Source organism: Squalius cephalus (assembly GCF_949319135.1).
Source record: "Squalius cephalus genome assembly, chromosome: 16".
In the NCBI taxonomy this organism is placed as follows: Eukaryota; Metazoa; Chordata; class Actinopteri; order Cypriniformes; family Leuciscidae; genus Squalius; species Squalius cephalus.
Window position 1 is genome coordinate 8,931,185 of NC_137137.1, and position 23,257 is coordinate 8,954,441.

Here is a 23,257-nt window from a genome sequence, read left to right on the forward strand (position 1 = left end):
TAATTTAACTAGTTAATTTAAGTCCCTAAGCCTTTTCCTTTATTTCTTCTTCTTTTTTTTTGCGCATGGTGCTCGGCAAGTTTTAATTTTGAGACCTGGATACATCTATATCCAAGTCTGAAAAATTCTAGGAACATCTCCGATGGGTAAGCTTTTGTAAGGAGTCTCTGTGCTGGTCTGGGCTCACCTGAGTCTCTCGAACGTTTTCCACCGTGAAGTTAAACCACACTCTGAACCGCGGATTACACGTGTCAGGCCTGATGAACAGATCAAACTCAAATTCACTGATGTAGTCAACACGGCCCAGGTTACCTAAGGAGAAACATAGAGAATAACAAAGAACTTTCAGGCCTTGAAACTATTCCATAGCTCTATGATACACTAATATATGCATACAGAAACATACATTTCAAAAGCTTTACCTTGCAGAGCAGATATATATTTCCACACAGACAGCAGTGACTGGGAGAGATTTCCCTGTAGACTAATAATAAATCAGTTGGGATTCTACTGATATATCTGTGTGTGTTCACAGTATTTCATTTATGTAAAGAGAAATAAAATGCTGCGCTGCCATCTAAACCTTTTCTTTCCCCACAGATTTTGACACACACATACACACACTTACTGGGTGGGATGGAGGAAGCCGAGCCGAGACGCTTGGCAGTCGCTCAGGTGACGACTAGACAGCTTTGGTAGCAGATCGCACAATAACAAGCCTCAACATGGCTGCCGCAAACAAATAAATATTAACAAACCAGAAAAGTGCTTTGTTGGTAACATATTATCCTGCAGGCCCCACACAAATGTCAAATGGCAGGTAATAAAGATCAGCCTTAAATAAGCGTGCTGATGGAAACACAGGCAATCTTCTTGCACCATGCAGAGTAATAGAGAAAGTTTGATAAGCTGCAACAAAACATTGCCACACTGCAACACGCTGCACAGGCTGCAATCTGAGGTCTTTACAACTGTCTTTAATGACTGATTTTGGAATATGAAAGAAAGGAAAGATAAAGCTAATTGCTTTACCAACAACATGGTTGCAGCCAGTTTGTTCCAAAGAGGGATTGTTGCTGTAATACACTGATAAAAGTATCTACTACACAACAACTAACTTCCTTATTTACTAACTAGTGAAATGCTGCATTGCCATGTACAAGTCCAGCAGCCCTGTTCTATGATAATGCGAGTAAAGAGTTAACTCATCAGGCTGGATGAACAGAAAGAAAGAGGGAGGGAGGGGGAGATGCATCTGGTTGCCCTGCTCATGCAGTCTGGGTTCAGGGAAAGAAGTGTGGAAGTCACCGCCTGGTGGAAGATAGCTCAGAGCTAATTACTGACAGATGGAGTGACCACCATTCCGTCACACCGGAGCCCAGCGGAACGTCATCCTTCTGCCAGAACAGAAACATTCCTAAACTCATCGCAAACTTACTCGCCTGTCCACAAAACCAGCAGGAACGGATCCTCTCAGGACGAAACTGTAAAGTGCGAAGTTCAACCTTTTTGAGTTTCAACTTCCTGATATATATAGTCAGTTCTCACTATATAAACTTCCCAGACTCACTTTCCAGAAAAAAGCCGATTATAAATAAAACATGAATACTTGTCACATTTTTTCCCCTAAATATACAACTTCATAAACTAATTTATGCCTTTCTTTTCATTTTCTGAACAGCTGCCCAATGGTTCTAATGGTCACTGCGTTTTTCTTCCAGTGTATTGGATACAGATTGATAGTGCTCTCCAGATGAAATGGATATTGGCACTTTAGCTGATTAAAGTCACTTTCTTTTAAACACAAATCTCCTGCAGCAAGAATCCAAGTATGACAGCAGTAGTACACTCCTGATGGAAAGGCGTTTTTATAGATTATCAGACAACTATTGCAAAGGTCAATGAGAGACCTTTATAAACATATCCGAATGAAATGGAAAGGTCCATGTGTAACTGAAACATGATGCGTGAAGGAGAGAAATTGAATTCAATTTCATGTGTGGATCAATAGATGCAGTTTGCATTATTTTATGAAAGTGTGTTTGCATTAGAGTTTGATACTAAGCCATTGATACTAAATCAAAAAGTCTGGGCGACAAATGAAAATAAACTAGGGCTGTCAATAAATTCAATAACTGAATGAGAATAATTTGAGTTTAATCTCATAAATAGTAATTTTGTTAAGTTCTTTCTGAGGAAAGAAAACAACAAAATGTGCAAGTGTAATAATGTCATATACAGTATGGCTGAATATATGTGGACACCAGACAGCTTTCTGTATATTTCTATTTCTCAAATTTGATGCAAATTTAATTCTACTATAAAAAAGGGTCCAAATTACATTTGATTCATCAAATTATATTGTCAAATTAATCATGAAATGAATAAATTACCTTTACACTGCCTGAACTGCACTGAATAGCAAAACATTGTCACTTGGGACAACTACTAAAAAAATTGCTGGTGATATTGTAGCACTGTCAGTTTTTAGTAGAATGATAATATTTTAGGACCAGTATAACACACAACTGTGGTGAACACCCAATTTAAACTGAGACATCTAGATGAATGTAATCAGTTTTATAGTCCAAAACCTTCAGAGCAGCTAAGAACAAGATGTATTGCCATTTCACATTCCCCTTCATATCTTAACCTGAATGACAGACATGAACTCCCAGCAGCAGTGATAGGGCTCCACACCACAGCTCTCAGCAACTGAGAAGAGTCAAGTCAAACACACTTTACACCAAAAATAACATCTGTTTCACAGCTCTAACATGTATTTTTTATACATCAGCCAACCATACAGAGAAAGAGAGAAAGGATCAGTAGTTGAGCCAGTCACTGGAGGAGAAAAAGAGAGAAGGAGAGAATGGGAGATTGGTGGCTGCACCTGTTCCAGACAGATGTGCACTCTAATTCATCATTCATCCATTCCAGCACATTAACCATTTACGCCACTTTTAGCATCAAATATTGGTCATCGACATGCAGTAACAGTGATCCAGTGATTTGGTCTTAATTGTGATCGTTTAATAGTTGATATGAGATGAGATTTCTCATAGTTTTCATGTCATTGTAAGACAAGCTACAATTAGTACATAAAAAATAAATACCAAAATAGTGTATATATGGGGCCTAAAATTGACACTCGCCAAGCGCCAAATTCGAGTAAAAATCGGCGTTGGCAAGTATATGAAACTGTGTCACTCGCCAGTTGGCCGGTAACATTTTTTTTGAATTCTAACAATGCATGAACGTGAACAAACGTGAACGAAGCTCTGGAGAGTTGACGGGCCTGCATCATAACGAAAGTTTGTGCCTTGATAATTTAAATATTCAAGCGCAAGAAGACACGAAAGGGAACTCATTCCATTACTCCCATAATGGAAAATCATAAAATAGCGAGTATCCTAGTAAACATAGTTGGTTATGTCTTAAGTGAATGTAAACTGTTCAGAAAGTAAAGGCATGTGTACAGTATCAGTATATTATATCAGTGAATTGTCAGAAATCACTGTTTGTGTTTTAATGTTAATCAAAAAACAAAGTACAAAGAAAAAATACTCACTGCTCCCGACTGAATAACTTTTGTAACTTTAATACGGATTAATTAATAAGGACGTTTAATTTACAGTGAAGACTAAGCAGAGAAAAACCTGAAAAGCAATATTTATTATTTAGTATTTATTTGTGCTTTTGCTTGTAATTTGATTATTTGTTCATATTTTATCACTGACTGTTTACTTGTCTTTAATCATGTTTTAAATTTATATTAGTTAGGCTAGTAGTTTTAGCTGTGGTATCAAAATTGGAATAGAGAAATTTACATTTTGAGAATCATTACGGCCTGTTTTTACAAAAACAGTTCCATGACCAGTAAAAAAATAGGCTATATATATATATATATGTGTATGTATATGTATATGTATATATATGTTTTATATACTTATGTACTTTTAAGTATACTTTTATTTAAAAATACTTTTTATGACATTTTATGTTTATTTACTTTAATAAATGCCTCTCCAAGGCCTGACACCACTCCCACTGTGTCTGTCGTTTGCTCCTCCCGCCACAATATATATATATATTATACATATATATATATATATAGTCACAATTATGTTCAGTTTAGTTTGATTTTCATTTTCTGTCTGCGTGTCTGATGTGGATGTGTTGCTATGGTTCCTGTTCAGCTGTGTTCACCTCGTTAATCTGTGTATTTAAGTTCCTGTGTTTGAATCCTCATTTGTCTGGTATCGTCTGTTTTACGTGGTCATACTAATTTGCCTGCCTGCCTTTATCTGAGTTTGTTCTGTGAATATTTACTATTAAAGACTATTTAGAATCTTTATCATTATCTTTATCGTCATGCTTTGGATTTCCATGAGCGGGATATATAATACAATAGAAAATAATATGTTCTTTTACAAGAAATAGTGTTTTACAAAAAACTGACAATCCCTACCCTGGCCACAAATATGGAAAGATTAAAAAAACAGATCAATAATAGCAGTTTCATAGGAACACAAATGTATTTTTTATAAGATTATGCAAAATACAGTTCCATTGCCAGTAAAAAACTAGTCATTAAATGTTCTTAATTTACTTGCTATTGGCAGGTATACAAAAAAGTTAATTTTGGACCCTGGCTGCATCTCATGTCATAGATAATGAAATCAACAGACTGAGCTGTGAAAAAAAAAAAAATACTGAATAAGTTTTTTTCATACTGAAAAAAGGCAAGTTTATGTTGAGGGGGGAAAATACATTTTGCAAGTAATTTGCAATCTACTATCACAATTAGTTAAAAAGTTGCCTTGATTGTTTTGAGCAAATATAATAACCTCTACAAAAATGTAGTATATCCAGTTCAAATCTAATCCTATAATGTTCAATGGCTGAATGTTAATACAACAATTAAAAAATAAATATTGTATATGTGAAACTGAATTTTGTTTATTCCAAAGCCCAAAAAATGGGGGGCACACACAAACCCTCTGAATCTAAATAGCAGATAATACTGCCTTTCTTTCAGAACACTTGACTTTTCAGGACCAAAGAGAGCTCCCCAAAGACAGCGCTGTCCATGGTCCTGACAGACATACTGCAGTGTTGATACACACAGCATTTTAATATGAACAAGCACACACAAAAATGCTGATTTACCTGCAAGCATTTGATTAATTTTCCTTGAATGTTCAGGTATGTAATGTCTTACAGCCTTACATTTGTGAGAAGAAAAAAATACACTTCAGGGCTCCAGGGCAACAAGTCTCTGCTCAGCTTGATGGGAGAGGATATGATACACCATTGATTTGAGTTTTAATTTTATGGTGCCTGACTCCAGAGTCAGACCATGATGAGCTGTAATCTACAACACTTCGGCCAGCCCTAAACAAGCATAAATACTACAGCGCAGGAGAGGTCCAGCCATCACAGCGTGGAGGACGAACGCCATTTTGGATGACAGTTCACTGACAACACAGATAATTCAATGTATAACCAGGGGAGGAAAAATCAATGACTGTATTTTAACTTGTGGTAGCGTTTGTGTGTGTATGTGTGTGTGAGTGTGTTTGTGTGTATATGTGTGTGTGAGTGTGTTTATGTGTAGAAGGACAGAGTGGAAAACAGAGGGAGAAAGAGCAAGAAACAGAGATTGCAAGCAAATTCTCCTATGTTTCAACTGTTTTGAGAATTTCATCTACATACTCTGTCATAAGAGACTTCTACAACACAGTGCTTAGGATTTAACAAATTGGGTTTTTTGCAAATAATGCAAAAAGCTCAGAGGAGAACTCTATGTAGTTCAATGGGAAAAGAGGCAGTGTTGTTTTATAGCCTGTTTGCTCTCAACAGAACGACACCGCCGAGCTGCTGGGAGGAGAGACACTTTCTCATTTATAGGGAGTTAATTCCCACTGTTATCAGCGAACTGAAATAAACATTCCATATAGAGAAAAGAGTGGGAGGTTGAATCATCTTATCTGGTGTCGTGTGTGTGTGTGTGTGTGTGTGTGTGTGTGTGTGTGTGTGTGTGTGTGTGTGTGTGTGTGTGTGTGTGTGTGTTCTCATGTGGTTAACCTTGTTATAGATGTAGAAGAGAAAAGCAAATGGAGAATCCGTATTAATGTAATGTGTTTGCTGTCTGGAGAAGCATGTGGGTGGTCTCCACTCAGTTACCTCACACTGTTCCTTCCTTCCAGCTGTTCAATTCAGACACTTATTTCTAAAACATACACTTGGCCTCCATTGCTTCTCATCTAATTTGCCTAACTTATATTATTCGGTTTCTGATTCTATACTAGTGTTCAACACCTAGAATCTACAAACCATGTGCAACAGAAATATATTTCAAATAATTTCATATGTTGGTGGAATGGACAAAATCTATAATTCTATGTTTTTTTAAGAGAAAAAGAGAAAGGAGAGAAACAGAATGGGGGGCAGGCCTGTCAAACATTGGCATACAATAGGAACATGGCTTGGCTAATCCCATTACAGAGCTACAAGCCTGGTCAGTTAGAGCAGTCCTCCTGCTTATCCAAAACAATGGGACACTCTGCAGTCTACAGCTTCCTAACAACCCACAACCAGAGAACAGGACTATACAGGGAGAACCCGAGAGACTGAAAAAGAAAAGTAGAGGCAGAGAGAATAAGCCACCGATGAAGGGGTGTAGTTTATACATTGTACATTTCAGTGACAGATTATTTTATTAAAATACGCATGGTAAAACATAGTATGGAACCCATATAATGTTGTTTAGATTAAGTCACCATGTTATGCTAAGTAGCTGATTATAAATCAATAAATAATAGGGATAAACACATCTATTTGAGCAACAAGGACAAGCACTATCTGGTATCTATTGACTAGCTGTACTTTAATTACTGGTGAGAAATGTGGTAATGTGGTGAGTCTAGAGCATCCCAGGTACTGATAACAGCATTGGACACAGATATATTTCAACCTTTCTACAAGTTTTTTTTTCTTTTGTTACAAACTGCATTGGAAATTAGAAGTGACTCTGGAGACTGGCCACCTCTTAAATGTGTTTTTGCCATGTGCTCCTTTTCATTATTGGAAAACACATCAGACTCTCCCACGGGTGAGAATACCTGGACACGGACAACTGATAAAGCTGGAATTGATTCAAACCCCAGGAAAGGTATCTGGCTCAAGACCTCCAGACAAACTCTCTTCATGCAGTTTTTCCTGTTCTCGGTCTAAAGGCAAGGTGTCACAGAGACAACATCAATCTCTCTCTCTCTCTGTCCCTCTTTTTCTCTCTCTCCATCTCTGCTAAACTTTTTCACATTTTTATTAAATGTTAAATCAAGACAAGAATAGAGCCATGACCTCTAACTCTCAGAACGTCTTTAACAGGTGTCAAAACTGTAAAAGCCTTCAAACTAGCATTCTTCACAACACTAGCGCTATTTCCATCGCCATTCCGGGAGTCCCATGAGGAAGGCCATGCTGCGCATGAATGTGGGTTTTTAGCCAAGCGGCCTCTAGATGCTAATTAATGACATCAATTACACAATGTCACCCAAATCACTAGACTGTCATTAAAATGGTACTAAATAGTAAAATAATCACATGCATTAGCATTTTATCAAAAATGGGGCAGGAAATAAATTCAAGAGTAGTAATTGCTTGACATCTATCTTTTAGCATGGATATGCAGAACCCTCAGTGGCACAAAATACAGAGTGTCTGCATCTGTGCTTTGCAGCCCACACGCTTGGCAGCAGTGATAAAGGGGCCAATGAATCTGAAAAGGTTCAAATTTTCTTGCTGCCCTTGTATCGGTATTGCTCGAATAAAAAAAGGGCCCAAAGCAAGTGTGTTCATTTCATAACAGTCGGCAGGTCACAGGGAGGCATTCACTGTGAAATGTACTAAATTGTATCATCGATCTCAGCCATGAAACATGCCGGCTTTTCTGAAGCCCCAGACTCCTGGAGGCACTCTCTTAAAAGAGCCACTCATCCCCGTCAACTGTGGTCTTCCCTCTTCATCTTATTTCGTGGAAATGCAGGGTTAACGTTGTTACCCCTTTATATCCAGATTTAGATTATGTATCGCTTTGTTCTCCTTCCCTTTCATTCCTTGCCTTATCATTTTGTTAGCTGTATGGTTTGAGTCCTTAGTGGGTAAACAGAAGTCACTTCAAATTTCATGCTATCTCTTTACGAGTTAATTATATGAAGTCCTACAAAGGACAAATGCCGCTTTGCCAGCGGGACAACAGTCTAGGTCCTTTTCTGTTTCTGTCGGCTGTTTTTTCAGGCTTTGTCTTTTTGTTTTCATCTTTCCCTAACACACTCCCTTGCTCTCTTTCGTTATCTCTTCCTCTAGTTCCTGCTCGATATCCCTGGCCTGGCAATAAGAATAATCTTTCCTGCGGAGAGTTGGGAGATAAAGACAGAAGAAGCTGAAGGGTCCTTGGTGAGCCTGTGGCGAAGAGAAGGTCAGAATGCTGCTAAGAGGGGTCTGTTATCAGGGTGGTAGCATCCTATTGGGGAGCGGCTGCCCTGTTTATTTACAGTTAATGCTCCCAGTTGGTCTGCGCTCTAATGCCTGGGGCTGACTTGTCAGTAATGGGAGGTGGGCACCAAAGGAGACAGGAACAAGGAAACCCAGAAATTAACAGCAACTCAAAAAGGTCACCAATAAGAGAAGGGGCTTTCATTATGAGACACATGAAATGAATAAAGATGAAATGTTGATCATTTCTACTAAAGTGCAACAAAACGCCTGGCACAAACTCAGTTAAAGGGGAACTATGCAGTTTTTATAGCTTAATTTACCTTAACTGAACAGCTACGGAGTCATTGGAATGGTTATATGACTTTTTCCGGGTTGAATGGTGGTCTTCCCGCACCCCCTTAGCTCCTGTGAGCGGAAAAACCACCCTTGCAACTTTGGCCCGGCAGGCCGCGGGCCTCACAGTCAGGTATCGCATGATATCAGGATCTCGCGATATAACGAATTGCTTTACGGCACTGCACACATACACTATCTAAACATTTATATGCTAGCCTTCTGTTTATCATACATACCTCAGTGGACATGGCTCCGTGCGTTCGTCGGCTTCTTTGAAAACAAATGCACATGAGAGGGAAAAGATGGGAGGGGGGATAGATGCCAACGAGTTTTGAGGACAGTGTTGTCAAATATCTATTCCGAAGCTGTAGGGGGAGCTCTATAGAGAAACCTGCGAGCAAAAAGCGAGAAAACAGCTAAGAAATTGCCAAAACTGCATAGCGCCGCTTTAAATGTAGGTAAATGTAGGTGTCTTTCCAAAAACCAAATAACCAATTGATATAAGGAGCCCATATACTGTCATTCATAAATGTATGCACACCAAAGCACCCATGAAGAAGAAAAAATACAGGAAATTACAACTTCACGGCACTGATGTTTGCCTACTGAACAACAATTGGCTCTGCACCCCTTCACCTAAACTCACTACTTCAGAATTGTGCCCTCCAGAAGCTTGCAAGTGAACGGCATCTTGTGGTGCCATCCCAAAGAGGCTAACTGGGACTAACAGCACTTCCATATTGTTGCCATATTGTTGGTTTGATTGCTTCTATTGCTCTCCTCATTTGTAAGTGGCTTTGGATAAAAGCATCTGCTAAATGATTAAATGTAAATGTAATGTAAAGTTGCAAGACTCTAGGCCTACTGTTTTCAAAAAAAATATTAAGCAGCACAACTGTTTTGAAATGTTTCCTGAGCACCAAATCAGCATATCAGAATGATTTCTGTTGGATAATGTGACATTAAAGACTGGAGTAATCGCAGCTGAAAATTCCACTTTGCCATCACAGGAATAAATTACATTTTAAAATACATAAAAATAGAGAACAGTTATTTCAAATTGTAATATTTCACAATATTACTGTTTTTGGTCAAATAAAAAGCAGCCTTAGTGAGCATAAAAGAATTCTTTCAAAAATAACTTACTGACCCCAAACTTTTAAACGGTCATGTAGATAATAGAACAATTTAATTCCAATCCAATTCAAACTCCAATTCTTCCACTTCTTTGGGGTGTGGTGTGGCCAATTCAAGTCAAATTCACATTTATGAATTGAAAAAGACAAATCTTGAATTATGAATTTTGCTCAAACCTTGTAATCAGATGTTTTCAGGAATCTCTAGTTTTTTTCCCCCTGCATGATTCATTTAAAACCGGAGAACAACACAGCTAGAGGCAGCACTGGTTCAACAAAGCACATCTATTTCCAGTAGGTTTACATCCGAGCTAAACCAAATGATTGTTTCATCTGGACTATGCCAGGGAATCGGTTTGGAGTGAATACTAACACACGACTCCTCTTCCAAGCAGCAGTCAGCACTCTAAGGGGTTGGTATGCAGTGATAAACTCATAGTTGAGTCCCATAGCAGTAGCATGCAGTAACTAGTGCACATCTGGTGCGCGCTATCGTGTTGTGCAGCAGTGTGATAAAACCACAGATGAATCAATGGCGCACAGCCATTGTGGACCAAGATGGCTACAAAATGCCAGCAAGGCTTCTTGGTCATCCCGAGCAAGAAACACAGAAATCTCACAACGTGCAAAAGCTTTTCAAAGCAGGGAATTACATAAAGTGATGCTACTGTCAATGGCCTGATAGACTCGAATGGAAAGAAAAAGAACGGAGGGGTTCAACTGCAAGCTGTTCAGAAATCTTGGCAGAAAATCAGTGCTCCTTCTCACCTCCCTTTGCACAAGCACTCTAGCAAACTACACCCACCACGGTGTAATTACTTAAGAGAATTAAGCAACAGTGCTCTAAATATATAGTAAAAGGAAAAAAATAAATAAATACAAAGAGAAATTCACTAGGGGGGAAAGGCACACTTATTGGATTTCTGCAAGGCTGCTAATACTCTGTCTATACATCAACTTTAGCTTTATTCACAGTCAATGTTTGAGACTGAAAATTATATTTCTCAAGCTGTTCACACACTGCTTACATTGTATTTCACCCATTACTGTATGAACAACTATCTGAACTTTTTTTAATTTTAAATCGATTTTCATTTTGAAGAACCAATATCGCTTCTTAAATCCCAAAAATCGATCTTTCAGTCTATGCTGTTTTCAGTTGATGAATGAAGTTGATGAAAGCTTTGTAACATACCTCCCATCCAATAAATCACAATAAGTGGTGTGGCTTTGTTATTTCTGATATGAAATACAAAGTCTCAGCTTTCAAATTTTGTCAATTTTATAACGAAATTCAAACAATAAATACCATCTTGGCCCCATTTATTGTAATGTGACGGATCGCATAGCTCCTCAGTTTAAGCGAAGCAGCAGCGCGGTAAGCCGGTGAACTGATCCTCTTTTCCGCTTTACTACTTGTTACAGCACAAAATAAATCTGAATGAACATCAGAAGGTGTATATATATATGCATCTTCTAAAGTTCATATATATATCAGTAACATACTTGTCACTCTGGTTTAACTAGCTAGTGTGTGAATGTAACCGCATTTAGCAATAAAAATTGGGACTGACAAGTGTATTCTGCTACTGTGTTAAAGCAGACTATGAAGGATTCAACTTACATTTGATATTCATTTTTAATATCTCTTATTACAAGGGAAAAATAAATCAGTGATGGTCATTTTTGGCTGCATGGTAGGAGGCACTGGAATCAGTGGTGGCTGCCAAGAGCAAGGAAGCTTCTTGAACCTTCTTCAAAGGACAGATGCAAAGTTTTTACCCTAATTAAGGGCGAAGTATTTGCACATTTAAAATGTTCCTGATTCAAAGACGGTGGGCGGTCTAGAATTGGTTTTCTGCTAGACATTGGCCTTTTTAGACTCTCTCAAAGAATTTTTTTTACAAAAATCTTCTCCGACACACTCCTCACAGCCTACAGTGGCAGATGAAAGGCTATAGATTTTGCTATTAATGTTACCATCTACCACACCAAATTTAGACTGAATAATATTCTTACATGATGAATATCACCTCCTTTTACAGATCAATACTGATCATTCTGAAATAAAAATGCTATGCTGTGCTTACAGAGAAATCAGAGTGCAGAATGCAAACAAGAGGTGCTGTTAGCAAAACAGTACATCTAGATTCACTACGGCACTTTGTGATTTCACGTAACACAGAAGTGTTTGAATACAATCTCAGCAGAGAGCAACAATTAGAGCTTTTATCTTTGTAGGGGGGAATGTGCTCATCAAATGATGTAGAATAACAGTCAACAAGTTTGAGGATGGTACACAGGAAGCAGTTATCTGCTTGCAAAACATTTGTTATTTATCCTTTAGCACTGTATGTGAATATGAAACGCAGAAAATTTCAGCAGTGGCAAAATCTGACAAACAGGTTTTGGTTCAGTCTCAAGACGCTATTAGATGACACCTAAACAGATGGAATTTCTATTAAAATTCCTCTATGTTCTTCTTATGCATCGGTTTACAAACATACCCAGAGCATACAAATGTCTGAACCTGACATATCAGTGAACTTTATCTCAAAGAAAATGTTTTAAATAAATCAGCAATATAAACAGGTGGTGTAAAATAAGAAAAAGGAAAAACAGAGCGCTAAAGCGTTACAAATCTCCAGCGTTTTCCCAAACTGCATGTCCTTGCCTAGAATGAGGAATGACACGTCCGCCTGGCGCCTGTGTTTACGGCATCAGGAGAGCTGCTGGGGAAATGGATTACTCCATCATCGTGGAGCAGCGTGTTCATGTGGCAACGCATCACAACACGGCTCTGTGTGTAGTCATTTTCACCTGTGAGACGCTCTCAATTCCCTGCTCGCGGCGTCGTTTCCGAACTTTGCTTCTGAATGCACAAAAACGGCATGTTTTTGATCAAGAGCTTTAGCAGCAAACAATGGCCCAACAGGCAGCCACGGGTCCTTGAAGCGTTAAATACGAAAGAAGTATTTAAACAAAACCCGAAAAGTGGAAACAAGTTGAAATGACTTTGCTACATAAAATGGAATGGTGATGCTGACTCGATCACTTGACCTAGTATATTAAACACTCTCTACACAAGAGTGGCGGCTTAGCTCTGACAGCTCTAGCACAAGAGTGGGTTAAAGAGCTCATTGAGAAAAACACACGCATACAGCATGACCCTGCGCAGATATTCAGGAAAGCCGCCATTCGTTGAAGTCTCTCCTAATAGGGGTCAGCGTCCGGCTAAAACCGCACAGATTCCATTTGCTTTAAAGAAGAGGCAGTTGTGCTCTGAGTTAACCTCCTGCTAATAACTGTAAAATAGAAAACGCTGAGCCTGTGAGTTTTATGCTAGTCTTCATACCGCCCATTATAATGTGCTGGTGAGAGCAAGTGAAGGGTGCTAATTGAAGTATGTGTCACGTTCACAAGTAAAACGCATGGCAGGAATTAGTTTCTAAACTGAGTGGCTGAAAGTGGGAACGTGTTGTACGGTTTGAAAACTGGTTCCTCACTGTGTCTAATTTGATAGCACTGAACCAAAAGATTGTTCAGCAACAGCACAAATGTGAGTGAAATTGAACTTGTGGACCAACCAAATCGAACAATTTTTTTTAAAGCCTAAAGTAGATATATATAGATATATATAATAAATACAGTATATACCCCAAAGCATAGAATAAAGAACTTCAGAAGCCTTGACGACAGTGAAGGATGAGAGAGGACCAGGCCTGGACTATTTTAAGTTATGTTTTGTTTATGTGTAAGAGGCAGTCGTCTGTGACGGGCTGCCGCTTTTACTTTGGTTTTTCGTTTTGTTTGTTTATTTTACATGATTGTTTGTATGTTGAACGTTCGCCGGTTCCTGCCTCCTTCTTCTCATAACAACATACTGTGTTACATTGACATTCGCAGAGCAAGATACCAGAGGAAATACCTCAAAGAACAAGTCAATAAAATATGCGCAACCACACATGTTCACTCCATGACATTCCCATGCTGGAATCTCAACAGCCATCAATAGCCTAAGAGCTGATGTTTCATTCAAGATCTCTCCAGGCTGCAGGGCTCTGATCAAACATAACCAAGGCTGATGGTGGGAATGTCAGGCAGGATTATCACCTGTTTCATTTGCTTGTGCACATTTGAAATATCTGCTCGTCGGCTCGTTCCAGAGTGCGGACACTCTATAGCCGAGCACTCTAGGGGTGAGTAAATATTACAGCATGACTGTGCGCAGACCACTGTGCACTTCTGCTCTGAGAAGCAGTTGCTATACCGGGCAGGAAGAATGAGTACCAATTTAAATTATAGTTCAGCTATATATTCATCTTTGTGTATGAGAATGTAAGGATGTGGTACAAACACGCAAAGTTCAAAGCACAAATGCTTGTTCTTTCATGTTAAATTACAATGACTTAGGAGACAATTTTTTTTTTTTTAAATGCGAAGTGCAGGGCAGTGGAATGAAAAACATAACGCAAGGTCTAGCTATGCATCTTTTACCTAGATCGCCACATTTTTAGAATGTGTGTCATGCATAAGATGCAGCAAAAGATGCAAGTGCACTTGTCAAAGAGGTTAGTCTAACACGTTTACAGAGAAAAACAATGGAGTGGAATACAAAAAGCCCCTTACTGTGCATAATTTGTTAGCTATTTTAAAGGACATTTATAATAACATTTACCACCTCTGGAACAACTTTTATGTACTGCTGCTTTATTTGAGTTATTTAGCAGTACGGGGTAGGGGTGTGACGGTTAGTATATAACCGTGAGACCGACGGTTATAGTTGAACACCATCATTACAACTCTATAACCGCCAAAACCGTGTTATTAAAATATTCTTTACAAAAAAAATTTATCATAGAGATTACTAATTAAAAACAATTGTTAACAGTCTGTGTTATTAATGGTCTACGTATTTGATTCTTTGCCAAGTACCCCCTAACCGACCGCCAATCATTTGAAATAGAAATAAAAGCTATGATATAGTGATGTGACATCATTATGAGATTTATTAAACAAATGAAAAACATTTGCAATAATAAACATTAGCAATGAACATTTGCAACCGGGAGACATGGTTTTTTACCACTTAATGAAGTTTTGTTTTGTAAATCGTCAGACATGATTTTTACCACTTCATTGAGTTTTGCTTTGTAGAAAGCCTTTCTTTAAAGCGAATTTCGTTTTGTACAAATTGTATCTTAATTTTAATAAATGTTTCATCAACCAATTGCATATATTTAATAAATAAAAAGCAAATATAGGAGACAATATAATAACCGTGACATGGAGGCTCCGATGTGCCGTGCCGTCATCACCAATTCTGAAACCGGCACACCCCTACGGTGCAGCGCTATGATTTCTTGTTAAGTATGGGTTTAGCATAATCCATTGTGGCGCTTTGATTTCGTGTTGGGGGGGTAGTACAGTCCTACACTCCACATTCTGTTTTACTCATGAACATTGTAAACTACAGAAGCTTAATGATTTGGAACTGTTGCTTCATGTTGTCTTGGCATTAACCTAGTGGATCAATTAGAAAAAGAAAAAAGACAGTATTTTGTCACAGAAAACACTGCTCAGACCACTTTGTGAAATACTTGTAAATGTTACAGCCGTTTGGCTTTGTGCATTGACTTGAGTGATATATGATTAAAGGGCCACAATGAGTAAGGATCTGTTACAGTAAAACTCAAGAACCGAGGCTGTTAACCTTGTGGTTTAGGAGGGGGAAGAGCGCAAAACCTCTTCCACACATGGTCTCTGAGTGCACAGATATTTTCTTCAGGGTCGAAGCTGTATAACACCACAGGCCTGAGGATCAGTTAGAGGAATGAAAGAGATAAAGCTACAAAATTGACAAAGGACAAGCAGGCTAGCTTCAACTAGCTAAATGGGGGACAAAAAAACACTTGATAAAAACAATAAATCAGAAAACTGTGCAGGTTCTTCTCAGAAAACAGCCCAAATCAATTCAATTCAATCCTTCTTAAAACCTTGAGAGAGAAAAAAAGAGAGAAAACCGTAAGACACCAGACAGTGATGTAGCTTTCTTAGTAGGGGCATGACTTTTCTTCTAAACGCCAAAGCATTTACAAGCATAATATTCATCTTCTAATCACTAAGCACAAAATCTGCAACTAATATCTCTTCCACTTGTCTTTTATGCTTGACAATGTAGTTGTAATGTTTTGTTGAGGGCAGGAATACATCTAGAGTAGCCTAATATCTGTTTAAGTACTCTTCATCCTCCCTGTAAACCCTGCTGTTTCCAACAGCCACTTGTGCTGAGCATAAAGCCTGATTGTTAGAATGTTTCCACTTCTTTAATCAATGGGGATCTGAGTGTCTTGATTCAGGGTACATCTGAAGTGTATAAATATCTGCTGGCAAGCCTGGCTGCTTTTTGTCCCCTTGGCCTTCTTACTTTTTTTTTCCTCCCTTCATCCCCCTCTTGTCTTTCTGGGGTGTTAAATGTAATCATTCATCCACTAGATGCACTCTGCAAGAGTGACATGAAGCATGAGGACTTTGAGGGAAGATAAAAACAGACAGAAAAACTCTACTGAATGTAAAAAAAAAGAAGAAAAAAAACGCAAAACAATTAAAGCCCCATCAGCGGAGAGATTTTTCCCTACTGTTTATCCTCATTAGCAAGCGTGCGGCTGAGGCCTTGTCCCCTCTCCGAACACATTTCTTTTGTTCGCTGAATCGAAGGAGTTTTTTTTCATCTATTATGATTACAATGGATAATTTAAAATCCCCAGTGCAAATCCGTTAAATGCTTAGGGGGTACCGCACATCTCGGATTGTCATTGGTGGATACGTTATATCCTGCCCTTGGTAGGAATTGAATCATTATGTAGACACACATACGCATATATGCACTTGTGTACACACACACACCTTCTTCCTCTGCCTCTAGCAGGCACCAGATTTAATCAGAAGCTACAGTCAATAAGTTTTATCACTCAGAGCCTCTGATAAGCATCAGCATGTGGAGAAATATTTTTGACATAATTTACCACCAGAATGAATAATGAAACTAATGTGAGAACATCTACACAAATGAAAGGGAAGGTGTGAGGTAATGAATGACATGCACTTCAAAACCTTTAAGATCTCCTCAAAATGCTAAAAGGTTTACATTAAATATACTTGATTCTGGCATGCTAAATTTGGATGCTTTTATCCAGAGGCTATAGATTAATGCAAGACTATCAATCCTGTCAATGTCAGTTATACATTTTTTTTTTTTTAAAGTCCAAAAAAAACATTGACAAACAAATGTTTCTAAATTAGAATAAAACCACATTATTAAAAACCTCAGATAATATCACACGATTAAAGTGCTAATTATAACCATTAAAGCTCTTTTAAATTCAAGAATCTATGGAATTTACATAATGCGGCAAACGTAACTATATCTATAGAGCCATCAATAATGTTTTAATGACGCCTTCGGGAAATATTCATTATGTTTTTTACTATCAAACTGTGCATAATGGGGGTTATTTTAATAAGTTATGCAAAAAAAGACAGAGACACAGAAGTGAGAGAATTAGAAACCTGTAGGCCCAAATGCCTAAGAAAAGATATACCACTGACCTAATCTGCATATGGCTGACAAGAAAATGAGTTACATCTCATCTAAATGTAAATTAAGTGTTTTATGCCTTCAGTAAACAGTTTACGTATCCATGGTCTGTTTTAATTAACCAATTAGAATTTATTACCCGGATACTAAAGATAAGAGACATTTTTCTGACTTTTTTTTCTCTCTCATGACAGCTGTCTAAAGGGAGAAAGAAACAAGAAACAATTTTTCTGGCAGAGGGAAGGAACTTGAGTGATATCTTGGCTTTTAAGTCAGATGCATTTGCTTGAAGTTCCATTGGATGGTGCGATCAAGGATTGAAATCTTGTGTGTAGCAGTCACAGTGCAAATACTGTATAAATGTTGGGGAAGCAACTCTGAAAATATTGTTTACTAAGCTACAAGATAATCATAATTTGAATTAGTTAAACTATACTCATGCTACTGCTTTGTAAAAGCAATTAGCTTTACTGCAAGACAAATAGAAGTAGCTAACTACAGTACATAGAAGGGTTTTTTCCTTTAGAAATAAAACAAATCCAAGTTATATATTACATATAAAATATATATATATACATCTTGGATATAGCTGAGTCTCTTTTATATGTAACTATGTATATATGTATGTATGCAAGTATGTATGTATATATATATATATATATATAAATAAATAAAACGATGTAGTTTATCATTTAATCAGAGGTTGCACAAAGGCAGTGACATGAACAATCTTGGGTGAGAGTATCAAAGTTAAACAGTGACTCGAATAATTTACATGAACTGCCTGAATTAAATATTCACTAGAACTAGATTCACTAGAATGGCTAAAAGTATCAATACTTTGAAAACAGCTGAACTAAATGTCACGCTCCTGAAAAATGTTGTCAACATCACTGCTTCTATTTAGTTACTAGAATTTGCTAAAACTGTCTGCACAGTCATATATTTTATGTATAACTTTTTTCTCAAGATATGAGCAAGTGATATCTAATGCATCTATACTATTATTTTCATTTTTTACAGGCTATCCGAGGGGATATTTTATCCTTTGACTGTGCATTAAATATCATTTCCATTTTGAAGGTGCTGACTTTCACTGTAACAAAGGAGAGGCTACGAATGGTGAAAAGTTATCACTCGCTGACAGGTGGCTTCTGACAAATGAGCCCACATCGCAACAAACCTTTACATTTCCACATCTTCTTCAACATAAAGGGAAGAGCGCTTGATTAATGACCGGGTGTGCCTAGCTCTGAAAACTTTGTTCAACTTTAAGTCCTTCAATTGACACCGGGGCTTCAGCTCTCAAAGTCACTTACGTCAAAACCCCAGATTGTTGCCAAGAAAGTGCCGCTTCCCTTTTGTCAGAGTGTAAGTGGTTAACATCATTTCACTGCAGTGTTGCTTTGCTGAAACAGCAACAGGACATTAATTTGACATTAGCGCTGTAACATCAATTCCTCTCCATTTTCCAACTTGGATAATGCATTTACTGGAAGCAGATTAATATCTATTCCATAAATCATTCAGAGAATTTGCCGAGCCAGAGACATGGGGGTAATGTCATATATGTTAGCTGATCCTGGTCTTGCGGCTGGATGTTCATTAATCAGTGCCTCGGGGTCCTCGGGGCCAGTCAGAGGGGAAAACAGAGAAACTTATAAAACATCCTGATTATTTATTTATATTGACATGGGCTCTGTAACTTATGTTAATATTCTATGTCCTTTTATTGCAGCCCTACGCCACTACGCCCAAAACATCCTCCACTCTCGACTATCGCTTTCACATGGCTACCGCCAACATTCAAGCGAGCTTACAATGAACACCATTGTTTTGATAACAGTAATAAACATCTCTATGATGACGGATGGTTTAACTCCTAAAGCACGATGTGAACATTATTAGTTCTGGTAGAGTTGCTCAGTCACAGTCATATTGATTTATCAAGTTACTTTAGAATTGATTTGAAGTGGTCAGTCTTACGTTTCAGACACTGGATCCATAACCAACTGCATTCTCTCAGTTTAACATTCAACCCAAACTACCAGATATGACCAGAATGACTCGCTCCACCTAAAAATTGTACTATTACAGAATATTTCCAAGACCAAAAAATCTATATAATAAAAAAAAACTCCCCACAGGGAGCCTAGCCACAGGCGAGCTCTTTCCCCGCAGAGGGGTGAATTGGTTGGCTGTCAAGAATATGAAAGCTGAGTCTCATCTGCTGGAGACCCTGAACCTAATCTCCCAGCAAAGAATGATATTGTGCCTGTTCCAGCCATACTGATTCACTGTCAATCTGGTCCAAAGCTGCTCTCAGCTGCCCACTTGACCTTGTCACTGCAAAAGCACTTTATTTTCATTACATCACTGTTCATTCAGACTGGCAAAAAGTGCCAAACAAAGGCCATTTACTCAAAAGCATTCTTTAAAATATCATAACTTGCTTTAATTACAGTTTTCAGTGAGGTAGACCGACAAGAGCAGTCACTTTCAAATGAAACACTTCAATTTTTACCCCTCCATTTAAAAGGGAGATAATTGTCCATTAAAAGCCCTGCTCACATGGACAATAGTCTTCTCTCAGGCTGTGCTGCCATATGCTAAAATAGTATGGTTAAACAAAAGACACTGACAATGATTTTTGCACAAACATGTTTGACGATAGAGGTCTACTGCTCTCCTGGGAATTCAAGGGTGTATCACATTTGTAGTGGTAACAGTGGGTTATTCTAGCTGTTCACCGTATTCATCCTTCTGAATCTATAATTAACTGCCATGTTAACATATTGTTCAACTAAGGTGCTGTTAAATTAATATTCTGTTTATGTACTAGATAAATTAGATCATGAACATGTCAACGTCACACGCTTATGTTAAAGGGGGGGTGAAATGCTATTTCATGCATACTGAGTTTTTTACACTGGTAAAGAGTTGGATTCCCATGCTAAACATGGACAAAGTTTCAAAAACTAAGTTGTACGTTTGAAGGAGTATTTTTGTTCCAAAAATACTCCTTCCGGTTTGTCACAAGTTTCGGAAAGTTTTTTTCGAGTATGGCTCTGTCTTACGTAAGATAGGGCGGAATTTCCTTATATGGGTCCTAAGGGCACTTCTCCGGTAAGATCGCGGCCGCGCGCGCACTCGTAGACTAGAGCAAGAGAGTGAAAGCAGTTCGCCATCAAAGCGCCCTGCCCGGCTTTTGGGAAGTCAATGTCACCAAAGAAGTGTGTTTTTGGTTGCCAGGGCAAGACAACCCTGCACAGATTCCCAAAGAACCCAGCGTTAAGGAACCCGTGGATGGAGTTTGTTTTCCTGAGCATAAACGGAGTTGTGTAAGACTGTTGTTCCCTGCATTTCGACGATGATTGTTTTCAAATCCCAGATCCACGGATTTGCAGATCGTCTAATGCTTAAGGATCGAGCAGTCACAATGATAAAGGTTTGCGGTCATGCGTTGGAACCGGACGGTGAGTAAAACTGTTTGTTGAACAAATGTCTCTGTGTGTTGTCACTAGCTTGGCGCGTTAGCACAGCTAAGCTTCGCCCACAGGGCCCGCCCCCAGCCGCTCGTTTTTTTCCGGAAAGACTCGGTACAGCCTATCTTTCTGTTAAAAATTTAATAAAACAAAAGACTTTTTGGAGATATGAAGGATGCAATATTACTCTATAGGTACTCAAGATTAACAGGAGATTGAGTGAAAATGAGCATTTCACCCCCCCTTTAACATGTTACATTACACTCGTGAAACTCGGCACAAGCTTATAATGGCAATTTAGTGTTAGTAAACTGCTGATAAAATATTGGTTCTAGATTCCTTTTACTTTGTAAATGTCTGATAAACAATGAATATTTAATATGACTTTAGAATAATATACATATTTAAAAAATATATTTTATCAGCAATTTACTCACTGTACATTTTAAAATGTTAAAATGCTGTTTATTATTCCAGCTTAGTCCATTTTTACAATTTTATCCTGTGCTAATGGTCCAGAATTTACACTAGTGTTCAAAAGTTTGAGGGCAGTTAGAATTTATTATATATTTTTTACCTTCATTCAACAAAGATCCACTTAACTGATCAAAAATTACAGTAAATATATACTGACATTTATAATGTTACAAACAATTTCTATTTCAAATAAATGATATTCTTGAATGGTAGTGTAGACATGACAGGACTCAGTATAGGGATGAAAAAGGGACTAAAAAATACAAATACTCAGATCTCTCACCACTCTCAAAGCAGGCGTCAAAGATGACATGACCTTTCTTGGGTGGTCCGGTGTATCCTGGAGGGGTGATCATCAGTTTGTTCACATTCCCAACCAGAGCATCCTCCCCCCCTGCCTCATTATCTGCCACACAAAATTCAGAAGTACATACAGTAAAGTCAAAAACGTTGTGATTGGCCCACTGCTTCAAATATCAAAAAACACATTTCATTTTAATACACCAAAAAAAAAAAATGACTCCTCAATCTGTTGCTGACTTCAAAATTATTAAGCAACAGTTATACCATATTTATGTAACATAGCAATTGAAATCGGCCATCCAAACAGGGTTGTTGATCAGTGTGCACTGTGTGTATGACAAAAACAGTGCCAACACAGATGCTATTGAGTCATTGAATTATTTTTACATTAACATATATAACATGAAATGATTAACATATAGGCTAACATGAAATTAACATATAACATGAAAAATGACATTGGAAATTAAACATAAAAAACAGACATTATAAAAGAAATTGTTCTCCAAAAATGGTGTCTTAATTTACTCCAAATCTGTATCACTTTCTTTCTTCCACTCAAGCCAAAAGGAGATGTTAGGCAGAAATGACAGCACTCAGACACAATTCACTTCCATTGTATGGAGAGAAAAAAAGGAAAAGAAAAGAAAAGAAAAGAATTAAATAATTAGAATAATTAAATTATGCATTCTGCTTAAGTGTTTGCAAAGAGGTTAGGGTAAATAAATGAAGATGAATTTTCATTTTGAGTCAACAAACCATTTAAGTAGTGCTAAAAATCCAAAGAACAACCTAACAGTATTGGCCAATGTGTGTGTGTGTGTGTGTGTGTGTGTGTGTGTGTGTGTGTGTGTGTGTGTGTGTGTGTGTGTGTGTGTGTGTGTGTGTGTGTGTGTCTACATGAGGAAAACTGCTTATAAATCATACTAAGTGATATTTTTTGAAAATGTAAAAATGCAGAAAGTTTTCTGTGATGGGTAGGTTTAGCAGTAGAGTTAGTGTAAAGGGATAGAATATACAATTTGTACAGTATAACAATTTTGTCAATGGAATGTCCCATAATATATATATATATAGAGAGAGAGAGAGAGAGAGAGAGAGAGAGAGAGAGAGAGAGAGAGAGAGAGAGAGAGAGAGAGAGAGAGAGAGAGAGAGAGAGAGACATAGGATGAATTTATATAGGACGTTGAATCTCAGAAAATTTTCAGAGAAGGCTGTCTGATCAGATTACTACTAGCATTGCTTGTGTAAATACTAGCAAAGTAGTGAACATCTAGTCTAGCTAACGTTAGTCAGGACTTGTAAAGCTAGGGTAAACGAGTACATGTCTTGTAAATTTTACCTAGTAGTCTCGTAAAGATGTAACGTTAGTAAAGCCATTAAAGTGTGAATATATAACGTTACCAGTGTCCACCTTA

General features: G+C 37.9%; 1 protein-coding gene across 1 annotated transcript in view; it reads right to left on the reverse strand.

The window, feature by feature from the left end:
- agbl4 (AGBL carboxypeptidase 4) overlaps positions 1 to 23,257 on the reverse strand; it is a 334,149-nt gene that overhangs the window by 310,380 nt on the left and 512 nt on the right. Inside the window, exons 2-3 of the mRNA XM_079897316.1 lie at positions 21,820 to 21,942; positions 188 to 312 (exon numbers count right to left, since the gene is read on the reverse strand). Coding sequence (XP_079753442.1) covers positions 188 to 312; positions 21,820 to 21,942 — 248 coding nt within the window. The remainder of the gene's footprint in view (positions 1 to 187; positions 313 to 21,819; positions 21,943 to 23,257) is intronic.